The 13,387-nt window shown below is 36.8% G+C and overlaps 1 protein-coding gene across 2 annotated transcripts in view; it reads right to left on the reverse strand.

The window, feature by feature from the left end:
- Positions 1–10,245, reverse strand: part of LOC127856589 (uncharacterized) — a 19,565-nt gene extending 9,320 nt beyond the window's left edge. For both annotated transcript variants that reach the window (XM_052392885.1, XM_052392884.1), the window contains exons 1-7: positions 10,156–10,245; positions 8,514–8,668; positions 8,123–8,235; positions 7,006–7,087; positions 2,784–2,978; positions 1,998–2,183; positions 1,298–1,378 (exon numbers count right to left, since the gene is read on the reverse strand). In XM_052392885.1, the coding sequence (XP_052248845.1) occupies positions 1,298–1,378; positions 1,998–2,183; positions 2,784–2,978; positions 7,006–7,087; positions 8,123–8,235; positions 8,514–8,652 (796 nt within the window). In that variant the 5' untranslated portion in view covers positions 8,653–8,668; positions 10,156–10,245. The remainder of the gene's footprint in view (positions 1–1,297; positions 1,379–1,997; positions 2,184–2,783; positions 2,979–7,005; positions 7,088–8,122; positions 8,236–8,513; positions 8,669–10,155) is intronic.
- Positions 10,246–13,387: the final 3,142 nt, after the last annotated feature.

Here is a 13,387-nt window from a genome sequence, read left to right on the forward strand (position 1 = left end):
GTACGTCCTACAGTGACTGGCCACACTTCGTGTACGTCCTACAGTTTTTGTCCACAAGGTCATAGCCTTACCTGACTTGCCACACTTTATGTAAGTCCTACAGTTATTGTCCATCAGACCATAACCTAACCTGACTTGCCACACTTCATGTAAGTCCGTTATTGTCCACCAGGTCATATCCTTACCTGACTTGCAACACTTCATTTATGTCATACAGTAATTGTCCACCAGACCATAACCTTACCTGACATGCCACACTTCATGTACGTCCTACAGTTATTGTTCACCAGGTCATAGCCTTATCTGAATTGCCACACTTCATGTACGTCCTACAGTTATTGTCCACCAGGTCATGGCCTTACCTGACTTGCCAAACTTCATGTACGTCCTACAGTTATTGTCCACCAGGTCATGGCCTTACCTGACTTGCCACACTGCATGCACGTCCTACAATTATTGTCCACCAGGTTATATCCTTACCTGACTTGTTACACTTCATGCACGCCCTACAGTAATTGTCCACCAGGTCATAGCCATACCTGACTTGCCACACTTCATTTACGTCCTACAGTTATTGTCCACCAGGTTATAGCCTCGCCTGACTTGTCAAACTTCATTTAAGTCCTACAGTTATTTCCACCAGGTCATAGCCTTACCTGACTTGCCACACTTCATGTAAGTCCGTTATTGTCCACCAGGTCATTGCCTGATCTGACTTTCCTGACTCCATACACGTCCTACAGTTATTGTCCACCAGATAATAGCCTTACATTACTTGCCACAATTCATCTTCGTCCTACAGTTATGTCCATCAGGTCATATCCTTACTTGATTTGCAACACTTCATTTCCTTCCTACAATTATGTCCACCAGGTTATAGCCTTTCCTGACTTGCCACACTTCATGTTTTTCCTACAGTTATGTCCACCAGGTCATATCCTTACTTGACTTGCCACACTTCATTTACTTCCTACAGTTATTGTCCACCAGGTCATAGCCTTACCTGACTTTCCACACTTCATGTAAGTCCTACAGTTATTGTCCACCAAGTCATAGCCGAACCTGACTTGCCACACTTTTTGTTTGTCCAACAGTTATGTCCACCAGGTCATAGCCTTGCTTGACTTGCTACACGTCATGTACGTCCTACAGTTATTGTCCACCAGGTCATAGCATTACCTGACTTGCAACATTTCATTTACGTCCAGCAGTTATTGTCCATTAGGCCAAAGCTTTACCTGAATTGCCACACTTCATGTAAATCCTACAGTTATTGTCCACCAGGTCATAGCCTTACCTGACTTGCCACACTTCATGTAAGTCCTACAGTTATTGTCCACCAGGTCATAGCTCGTCGTGCCCGTCTTGGAACACGTGTCTGAAAAAGGTACATATACAATAATTGCCAAGTCTTTTGTTTATCTTCATCAGATACAATTGTTACCGATGTCATTGTCTTCTATTCGTAGGATACAATAATTACTAATATCACTGTTTTCTCTGCATCAGTAACAATACGTACCAAGATCATCAGAAACAATAGTATTTGATATGTGGTATCTCTATCAGGTACAATTATATTAATGTCATTTGTTTCTCTGCATCAAGTTACATGATAACCCATGGCGGAGGTTTCAGACAAATTATACTTAACAATGTAATTGGTAACTCTGAATCAAATACAATACAAAACTTGTGCACGGGTACTTTGGAACCACGTGCGAATTACTTGGCACCTCTTAACAATAAACAATGACATTAGTACGTGTGACTTTGATTCTAAGTACGTGGCCGTATGGTATAGGCATTTTTTTACATTTGAAGTGAGCACCAACTACATTAAATAAAATAAAAATAAGTCAACAATTTTTTTTGTCTTTAATTAGTAATTGCGTAACGTAGGTATTGTCTAATGTTTTTATATAAAAGTCAAAATAAATAGATACAATAGGCTATGTTAAGCACATTTATAGTTCTTAAAAATATATCGCGTCTACCATCATATTCCTTAGGGCACGTGTCTATGCACTTGGTGTTCCTATCACACGCGGAAGTGAACACGTTGAAGCCTTGACCTTGTGGGCAGCAGACCGGATGTGGGTGCCCCGATGTGCAATTCCAGTAGGTTAGACAGTTTCCGTCCGGGAAGTTGCTGGCCTGGATGATTCCACTCCGACAAGTTGCTGTTTAATAGGTACCAGTAAGTCAATAACTCAGGATTACTTGTGTGATGCAACATTTTTTGCTAGGCGTCATAAAGAAAGTTCTTGCGTTTCCGACACGCACTTTAGCACTGCAGTCATAAGTCAAAATTACCCTGATTTAAATTGTAGTTTGTAAGAGACATTGTGCAGTCAGGAAAATATATGTAAATTTAAAATTGAAGTGCTGTGCACAGGAAACTATGTGTAGTATTTAACAACGATACATTGAATACATCGACTTACTAGTGAACAATCCATTAATTAAATTTCTAAACTCCTTAATATTTTTTAGCGAACAAAACAATGTGCAATGTGCAAAAATAACGCATATATAGATAAAAAATAACTGTGCACTGATTTTTATGAACTAAAAGTATTTTATGATACCACTTCATGCATTTGTTTTCTTTTCCTACCTGCATCGGGTTTAATTGTGAACGAGTAATACCACGTAATTAATGGAATGTTTTAATTTAAGAGTATGGTAAATGAAACAATTCATGCGTATTATGAGTGCTAATAGAGTTCACATGTACTAGGAAACTGCTGGAGGCCCATAACCTAACAACAAGTACATACCGTCGTTCATTAATGGACAGACTGATTCGCATGTGGCGTCATTGACGCATTCTCCGTGAGTGCTGTTGATCTGAACGAACTTCCGGTACTTCTCGCAGCACGCTGGCACAGAGCGTCCGTTCGCGCAGCGCCAGTACGTTCGACAGTTGTTGTCCTCGTGCAGATAGCTACTGACGTCACCGCTCCTACACCGGTCTGAAATTGTAGACAAATATGACGTGTCTTAGATAAAAAGTTCGTGTTTAATCAACGGGAAAAACTCTCATCACTTTACGGAAATTCACCTGCCAGCGATGTTAAAAAACATAGAGGAAAGATTAGTAAATGACGAAACAACAACAACTGATGTAAACAATTCCTTCAAAAATCTTTTGATGTCAATAAGCAAAAATGAATCTAAACTTTCGGAAAATCAAGATGAATCCGATAGCCATGAAGAATTACGTCGCCTCAATGAATCAGTTCAGTCAGTACGAAAAGAAAAGCATGCTCGTCGAATTGATAAAGACACAAATTCGAATATCCATGAGATATTGAATGGTTTTATGAAATCCATTTCAATTGAAATAATTGAATTCAAAAGTGAAATGCGGGAACACATGCTACAGATCTCAACGCAACTCGCTGAAATAAAAGATAGTATATGTGGTTTAAAAAAAATCAACACACTCTGTGCTGTAGTGACATGAAAAATAAGTTGAAAGATGTTACTTCAAATTCAGAATCTGTTAAGACGCAAATGAGCAACCTGAACGAGGGACTTCTAAAACGATCGCAATCCTTCTCTGAATCAATGAAAACCCAGATGTCTAATATGTTAACGCAACAAAAAAAACTGAAATATCGCTAAATAAATTGATGGAAACTCCTACTAGATCGTATGCAGAAATTTCAAATAACAGCTCTTCCAATGTTCCGGAGGCACATTCTATGCAGAATAAAGATCACAAGAAAGAAAATCATCATTCAGTAAAGTCACAAACTACAAACCAATTACCATCCAATATAAACAGAGAAACAAGTCTAAGTGCAGATCTTTAAGCAAACACAGTTCCATCTCCTGCTAGCATTAAACCACGGACAACTTTCATCATTGGAGACTCGATTTTGAAAGGAATCCAAAAGCTCGGGTTAAAACGCGACGTTGATATACGCACCTGTCCTGGAAACACTCTTAAAGGTATTCAGTCGCAACTAAATAAACTGAATTATTCTCAGTACGAAAAACTAGTGGTGTATGCCGGCGGTTATGATGCCGCTTCCGGTTCCTCCCAAAAGACGTTGTACAACGATGCCAAATCACTACTGCAGGACATTCAAAATAAATCACCATCGTGTCATATCTTCATATGTACTGTCTTTCCGCGCACTGACGCTGATTTCGTTCCATTGAATGATATTTTAAAGCAGTTAAGTGATGAATTTAAGGCGCAAATTATCGACTGTCATCAGTCGTTTGTGTTCGGGAATGGAACTACTGCCAGGAATTTCTTTTTTCGGGATGGTATTCATTTGAATAGGTCTGTTACAAGTGTTCTAATTGCGGCGATCCATCGTGAAATACCAATCACAATACAAGTTGCCAGAAACAGCATAGCAACTGATCAACGACGGTTTGGCTCTCTTCAGAGACGACGAATGCTACCAAAAGCATATTGCAATGTGTGTGGCTTGAATAATCACGACACACATGATTGCTACCGGAAATGGCGTCGATCGGACAGTTACCATAGCAACTCGTGGTCCGAGTCTAGAAGATACGGACGATATCGCCGTCAGAGCACGGCCCCAGCTGAACAACGGGCTGCATAGGACAATCGCATCAGGCCATCACACATTTTAAATTCTGAGAGCGGTACTGTTAATTATAATAAATTTGATGTTTTAAATAACTTATGTATATAATGTAATAACTGTGTATGCAAATGTGATTCTGACACTAGAATTGTTAATACGATTGTATCAAATGAAGCTGTCTAATTAGTATCAAATATTAATGATAAAAATACTCTATTAGAAAGTAGCACTACCATTGTTTTTCTAATGAAAATTGCAGTATTATTACAAAATCAACTTTGGATTTTAATTTCACTAATTGTGGATTACATGTTGTTTGTTTAAACATTCATCACATATTACCAAAGATTGATGAAATCAAATATGTACTTTATAATTATTGAAACATTTTTGAATGCTGAAATATTAGATAGTGATATAAAAATTCCAAATTATAATATTATTCGCCGTGACAGAAACAATCGAAAGGGTGGAGGCATATTAATTTATATTAAAGATAACATACCTTTCCAACATAGATTGGACTTGAACTTAAATTCGTTAGAATCAGTTTTGATTGAAATAATGTTTCCTCAAACAAAAAATCATTCTTAATAAATCTGTATACAGACCACCGGATTCTACAATTGAATGGATATCGACATATGAATCTAATTTTTAAAATGCTAATAACTTAATGGATAAAGAATTTTATATATAAGGAGATTTTAACATAAATTTTCTTTCTGACAAAGATGTGTTCAGTAATAATAAATGGTATTCTTTTGTGATGACAAATGGACTCCAACAAATGGTCAGGCAACCAACACGAATAACAAAAACATCAAACACTATAATTGATCATTTGTATACAAATCGTCCGAATCGAATCATGGAAATGTTTGTATCGTCCTATAGTACACTTTCCAGTGTGTTTCACGCGAAAGACACGTTATAAACTATTTAAAAACACGCATTTAACAAAGCAATATAGGATATGCAAAAATTTCAATGAATCAAACTTTCAAAATTATTTGTTAATGTCAAATGTAGAACATGTTGAAACAATAGCAGATCCAAATACTTCACTTAGTTATTTACTAAATAAAATTAATGAAGCGCTAAACGTTCACGCACCATTAAAAACAAAAATAATAACATCTGATCGTCTACCCAGTTGGTTTACAGTGGAAATTAGACAAGAAATCAAAATTCGCGATGGGTTAAAAAGCATCATTAAATACATAAATACAAGACACGGCGAAATCGTGTAACATTCCTAATACGAAAAAGTAAAAGGCAGTTTTATAACCAATCGGTGAAGGAAAATGCATCAGTTCAGCATCTATGGAACTGTTATTCATATCTCAAATAACAATGTGTACGCTCTTAGATACATCACACACACTAATATATCATCTATTCAGTTTAAAACAAATTATGGAAAACGAGCGTTTTCGTTTCGGTCACGAACCATATGGAATTCAATTCTTATAAGCATCCGACAAGTGTCTTCGAATACTACATTCAAAATAAAATTTAAAGAATACCTACAAACAAATCATTGATATATATGTATGCTCATTTTTTACTTTTTCTATGTTAATTCTTTGTTGTGATGTGTCTGATTTATTTATTTTGATTTATTTTGAAAGATTTATTTTTGTATCAGATTTTGCATATTTTGTATTATCATAATCATCATCGTCATCATTATCATCGTCGTCGTCGACGTTGTCGGAATTGATAAGGAAGTTATTATAACATTTAACAGTATAGTTCATTTTATTTTTTCCCTTGTATGTTCGTATGCATGTTTCAATATTTATACTTGTGTTTTGTTACTGAAGACCACATTGTAAAAAAGAAATTATTTCTTAATGTGAATTCTTCATGAAATATAGTTATTATTATTAATATTATTAGTGAGTCAAACATAACCATGGTAATCGTGTTAGTTGCGCGGAGAACAGATTCAACCTCCTGGCAGTGATTCATCTGGTTCTGAACATAGGTATTATAAAATACCCTCCTTAATAAAAAAAACACCAGCTTGAACCACCAGCAAACCACAAGATTGAATTAAATCTTCTGTTTAAGAAAAATGTCGAAAAAAACGAATAAAACTTCAATGAGCTTTACCAGTATTAAGAAATTAAACAACACAAATTATCCGCGCTTAGGGAAAACGGGACTTTATTCATATGCGTGAAATATCGTGCCAGATTAGCCTAGGCAGTCCAGACAACACTGTTTTTGTTATGGTCTTTGTCGTTGAAAAAAGAAGACTTCTTCGAATAAATCCAGCTTAGACGGAAAGTTGCGTCTCTGATCAGCCTGAAAGGACACTTAATACACATTTTGAAAATGCTTAGTTTTACCAGAGCACTGATTAAATAGTTTATAAATTACCGATGTATGATAGAGGATGTACAGAGCTACAAACCATGCATGCAGTCCACGATGTCATATCCACCACATCCGGGTTCAGCGCTCGACCATTTGGTTCCGAAAGCGCAAGGCATGTCCTGAAATGTTGCAAATCTGGTAAGTCAGCCTAACAAATGATCGCCAATAGTTTCCTACACGTGAATGTAATTAACGTATCTTTAAACCTTTACCATTTAGATACGTATTTTGAAGCATGTGTAAGTCGCTTAGAAATAAAAATTTAATTAAAGACCTTTCTTACTATATTCAAGATTTTAAGGCTTCATTACCAACCCTTGCATTTGTAGCTACTGATGAGCAGCAAACAGCATAAAACCTGAACAGACTGTGAGTTACTATCAGGCTGTTCTGATTTTATGCTATTTGCACATAGCCATTTTCACTAGCATCTGAGTGGGAAAGGGTTAAACAAGAACACGTCTGCCTTATGTAGCAATTTCGCTGTGACCAGCGCAGTGGACATTATAAACCAGTCTGATAACTAAAACATTTTAATACCTTTATTAGAATTGCGACATATAATTATTTAGGTCTTTTTCAAATTGCCGAAGTGTAATATGTTAAATACTATTTCAATTGCGTCGATTGTGAATCTTCTGTCGAGCCAAATGTTTAGCTAACGTTATATAAAAGACATAATTAGCAATGTGATATAAAAGATGTTGGACCATGAACAATTGCCGCGCTGAAATGCTTGTTTTAGATACCTTTTAAAAAGTTTGCAATATAAATCAAATATTACAAATCTTTCAGCCCAAAACTTATGTTTTCGGAAATATCTGTGGTCGTTATCAGTCGTAATATCGTGGCACTAATAGATCTACTTATGGTAGGACAACAATAGGGTTCAAATGAGCATCTTACTGGGAAAACTGGGCTTAATGCATTTGTGTAAAATGGTGTCCCATATTATATTATGCAGTACGCAAAGACTTATAAAGGACGACGGGACGACACTTTCGGCCTTGACTTGATTTTCGTTTAAAATGGACTTCCTTTGAACATTCTATAAATTATGGGATGACGCTTAACGCACATGCATTAAGCCCAGATATCCCAGAACTAGGCTCATATAAAGCTTTGCTTGTATGATACTTGACATGTATCCGTACCTGCGCGTGCATGCCGCCTCGCTCCGTCGGCGTACAGATGACGAACCGGAAGCAGTCATTGGGGTGAGCGATGTAGCACGTACTGGGACTCAGACAGTTGGCCCTTGCACATGCTCAAAACAAAACACCGCGTTCAAAAGTTTTCGTTTGTTTCAATCCTCATAATAATAATAAATAAATAACAAAAAATAAAAAAATAAAAAAATTATAATAATCATCATCATTATCATCATTATCATCATCATCATCATCATCATCATCATCATCATCATCATCATCATCATCATCATCATCATCATCATCTTACGCTAGATCATCATAATTATTATTGAGTTCAACAAAATAATAATTATCTTTAAACATGATCATTTATCGTTGGAATCGCCTTTACCAGCATTATAATCAGTAATATCGACAGTTTGGACAACAGTTTGGACAACATCAGCAGTGGGGCTCATCATGGCCAGGCCGGCCTTTAGCCCCGGAATGTTGACAGCAAGGAGACACACAAACACAACCTGGTGCAGCATATCCGCTCGATTCCGTCTTAAAAAACACTTAAAAACATTACGTTATTATAAAACAAAGCACATTTCAATTTAGTTAAATTTATCAGTTGGCATAACCAAAGCACTCGTTTAAAACGAAATCTGTTTGATTTGAGTTTGATAGTTTTTACCTTGGGCAAAACTTAAACTATGTATGTTTCTGTACGTTGTTCATTATTCGATTCTAGTAACACTAGTTCCTTACAACTACAACACGTTTCAAGAAATACACCTGGTACTGGTACATCAGTTTACTCAGTAAAGTGTGAGTTTATATACTGACTGTCGTTTTAGGACTGGAATACGGTGGCAACCGACGAAACCCCCAACAAACAAACATGAAATTCCCTTCAATCTTTTCAAAACTATACAAGCTGACCACGAGGGGTTTCAATATTCATATACATCAGTTAGAAAGTACTTGTTTCAAAATTTTCATAAAGCTTCAATTGCAAAAATCACGGTTTTAACGTGGCAAGCAATACAACAGTTCGCTAGTACCGTGAAAACTATGATTATATTATAATGTATTTCCTTCATGGTATTCTTAAACTATAGTGTCGTCTCTGATTAGCCTGTGCGGACGGCATAGGCTAATATGGGACGACACTTTACGCACATGCATTATACCCCCTTTTTACAGAGCACGGTCTATATATAAAGCTATCCGAGCTATTAAAGTGTACAGCTTCTTTGTTTTACTAATCCCTGACCAAGGAACTCTGGTTAAATTACAGGTCGCATGGGTAACATGTGATCGTTCCCGTATTTCATGATATAATAACGATTATCACATCTGATTGCTTTTCGAGTAATTTAAGTTTCGCTAACAGTCGGCTGAGAACAGACAAAATATTCACGAACGGAAAAGGGCAATTTCTGAAGCTGAATGTACATACGGAATTTCATCGTCAAATGAAATGTTAAGTCTCAAGTTATATTTGATTTTATTGTTACCTTAGTGTTGATATTACCATCGACCTTTGGTAAACAAAGGCGTAAAAACTTCTCAACCAGTTGTTTATCAATTTGCAAAGTTTCTTGAAAGTATCTGCAGTACTTTAATATTTAATATTACCCAATAACTCAAATAAAAGCCTCATTTATGTAAGACTGGGCTTAATGCACGTGCGTCAATGGTTGTCCAAGATTAGCATGTGCGGTAGGCACAGGCTAATAAGGGACTAAACTTTCCGACTTAACTGGATTTTATCTAAGGCGACATCCTTTAAACTAAAAATACCATAAAAGCGGATAGTGTCGTCCCTTATTAGCCTGCGCGAACTGCACATGATAATCTGTGACCATACTTTACGGAGGTGCATTAAATCCCGTTTTCCTAAAGTGCGGTTCGTTTACGTGTCCATAAATGTAAGTATAGATGACACTTAAACATGATATAAAAAGGCAAAACACCACACGTCATAATCCACATACCAACACATATATTTACTTGTAATATTATGTAATATGTTTTAGAAATACCTTGTTAGTAACGCCTTATAAATCCCTGTTTAACTCACTGATGTAGTTTACACGTCTCAAGATGTTCCCTCAGACAAGTGCAGTGTTATGTCGCAACAGATGACATATGAATGTTGTCTTATAAAAACCCTGAGGCGAGTATTTCTAAATAAATCATATTACGTACGTGTTGTATAATGTCATTGTTTATAGGAGAGCGATTAAGAAATTAATAAAGCGCAGACGTTTCATTAATTTATATTGCGTACTTCATCAAACGTTAACAACAGGATTCGCCCAAAGCATACATGAAAACGGAGCACATCTACATACTTCTACTACTACTACTACTACTACTACTACTACTACTTCTACTACTACTACTACTACTACTACTACTACTACTACTACTACTACTACTACTACTACTACTACTACTACTACTACTACTACTACTACTACTACTACTACTACTACTACTACTACTACTACTACTACTACTACTGCTACTACTACTACTACTACTACTTCTACTACTATTAATACTACTACTTCTACTACTTCTACTACTACTACAACGGCTACTACTAATACTACTATTACTAATACTAATACTACTACTACTACTACTACTACTAGTACTACTACTACTACTACTACTACTACTACTACTACTACTACTTCTACTACTATTACTACTACTACTTCTACTACTTCTACTACTACTACTATTGCAACTACTAATACTACTATTACTAATACTACTACTACTACTTCTACTACAACTTCTTTGTCATCATTAGTTTATAATCATTTTCATTATTATTAACTTAATTGTTTCTTTCTTCTTCTTCTTTTTTTTTTCTTCTTCTTCTTCTTCTTCTTCTTCTTCTTCTTCTTCTTCTTCTTATTATTATTATTATTATTGTTATTATTATTTTATTTTTTATTTTTGTTTTTTATTAACATATTTTTTTATTGTTATTAGTATTATTACTATAAACAATATTACTATTATTATTATTTGTTTATTTTTTTCAAATTTATTATAAGCATGCAAATATTGAGTAAGCTACAACTGAATAGGAAAATACTCACACATTAAATTTCGTATTCATTACAATCGTGCGTCACTTCACTCCGAAATAGGACTCGACAAGTACGTTGTACCCCTAAACTAAAGCGTTTTTCAAACGTGAAATTAAGATATGTTTGAAAACGTGGATAACAATGCATGTCATTTAGGCCCAGCGGTTGGGATTGAATTGGTCACGCAAACAAAATTAATGGACCAATTTGTAACAAAGTAAAAGGAAATTGGTGTTTAAAAAAAGTTCAAGTTGATTGCAAAATTTACGACCGCAAGATTACAGGTTTCGATCGAAATCATTTAATATAAATTTAGCATTTATTTCATATAAATGAAAAGGTATTCATTATACTCACTAACATAAATTTGATATACTAGATGTTCGTAAGTTTAGCATGAGTCAGACGAACGAGCATTTAGTAGTACCAATCTGTTATGAAATACTTACACAGTGTTGGTAGAGAGTAGCACGATGGTTAAGGGAACACATTTTTGACCATTGAGTCCGACTCAATTTCATTGTGATAACATTTAAAATACATGCTAAGACATGTTCTATTTATTCTACACAAATCACATAAAGGTTTTTTGGCACCTTAAGGTACATACAAATATAGCTTAAAATAAGGACAATACAGACAAATGACATGTTTAGATTTTTTAATTTTTTGAATTTAGAGATACAATGTACGCACATGCCTGTGTCATACAATGAGTAAGCGAAGGCTAGCCTGTGTCATAAAATGAGTAAGCGCAGGCTGGCATGTGTCATACAATGAGTAAGCGAAGGCTAGCCTGTGTCATAAAATGAGTAAGAGCATGCTGGCATTTGTCGTACGATGAGTTAGCGAAGGCTAGCCTGTGTCATACGAGGAATAAGCGCAGGGTAGCCTGTGTCATGCAATGAGTAAGCTCATGCTAGCCTGTGTTATGCAATGATTAAGCACAGCCTAGCCTGTGCCATACAATGAGAAAGCACATGGTATCCTGTGTCATACACTGAGTAAGCACAGCCTAGCCTGCGTCATACACTGAGCAAGCACAGCCTAGTCTGTGTCATACACTGAGCAAGCACAGCATAGCCTGTGTCATACAATGAGCAAGCACAGCCTAGTCTGTGTCATACACTGAGCAAGCACAGCCTAGTCTGTGTCATACAATGAGTAAGCACAGCCTAGTCTGTGTCATACACTGAGCAAGCACAGCCTAGTCTGTGTCATACAATGAGTAAGCACAGCCTAGCTTGTGTCATACACTGAGCAAGCACAGCCTAGTCTGTGTCATACACTGAATAAGCACAGCCTAGTCTGTGTCATACAATGAGCAAGCACAGCCTAGCCTGTGTCATACACTGAGCAAGCACAGCCTAGTCTGTGTCATACACTGAGCAAGCACAGCCTAGTCTGTGTCATACACTGAGCAAGCACAGCCTAGTCTGTGTCATACACTGAGCAAGCAAAGGGTAGCCTGTGTCATACACTGAGCAAGCACAGCCTAGTCTGTGTCATACACTGAGCAAGCACAGCCTAGTCTGTGTCATACAATGAGTAAGCACAGCCTAGTCTGTGTCATACACTGAGCAAGCACAGCCTAGTCTGTGTCATACAATGAGTAAGCACAGCCTAGCTTGTGTCATACAATGAGCAAGCACAGCCTAGCCTGTGTCATACAATGAGCAAGCACAGCCTAGCCTGTGTCATACACTGAGCAAGCACAGCCTAGCTTGTGTCATACAATGAGCAAGCACAGCATAGCCTGTGTCATACACTGAGCAAGCACAGCCTAGTCTGTGTCATACAATGAGTAAGCACAGCCTAGTCTGTGTCATACACTGAGCAAGCACAGCCTAGTCTGTGTCATACACTGAGCAAGCACAGCCTAGTCTGTGTCATACAATGAGTAAGCACAGCCTAGTCTGTGTCATACACTGAGCAAGCACAGCCTAGTCTGTGTCATACAATGAGTAAGCACAGCCTAGTCTGTGTCATACAATGAGCAAGCACAGCCTAGCTTGTGTCATACAATGAGTAAGCACAGCCTAGACTGTGTCATACAATGAGCAAGCACAGCCTAGTCTGTGTCATACGCTGAGCAAGCACAGTCTAGTCTGTGTCATACAATGAGTTAGCACAGCCTAGTCTGTGTCATACAATGAGCAAGCAC

Source organism: Dreissena polymorpha, chromosome 13 (genome assembly GCF_020536995.1).
Source record: "Dreissena polymorpha isolate Duluth1 chromosome 13, UMN_Dpol_1.0, whole genome shotgun sequence".
Taxonomy (NCBI): domain Eukaryota; kingdom Metazoa; phylum Mollusca; class Bivalvia; order Myida; family Dreissenidae; genus Dreissena; species Dreissena polymorpha.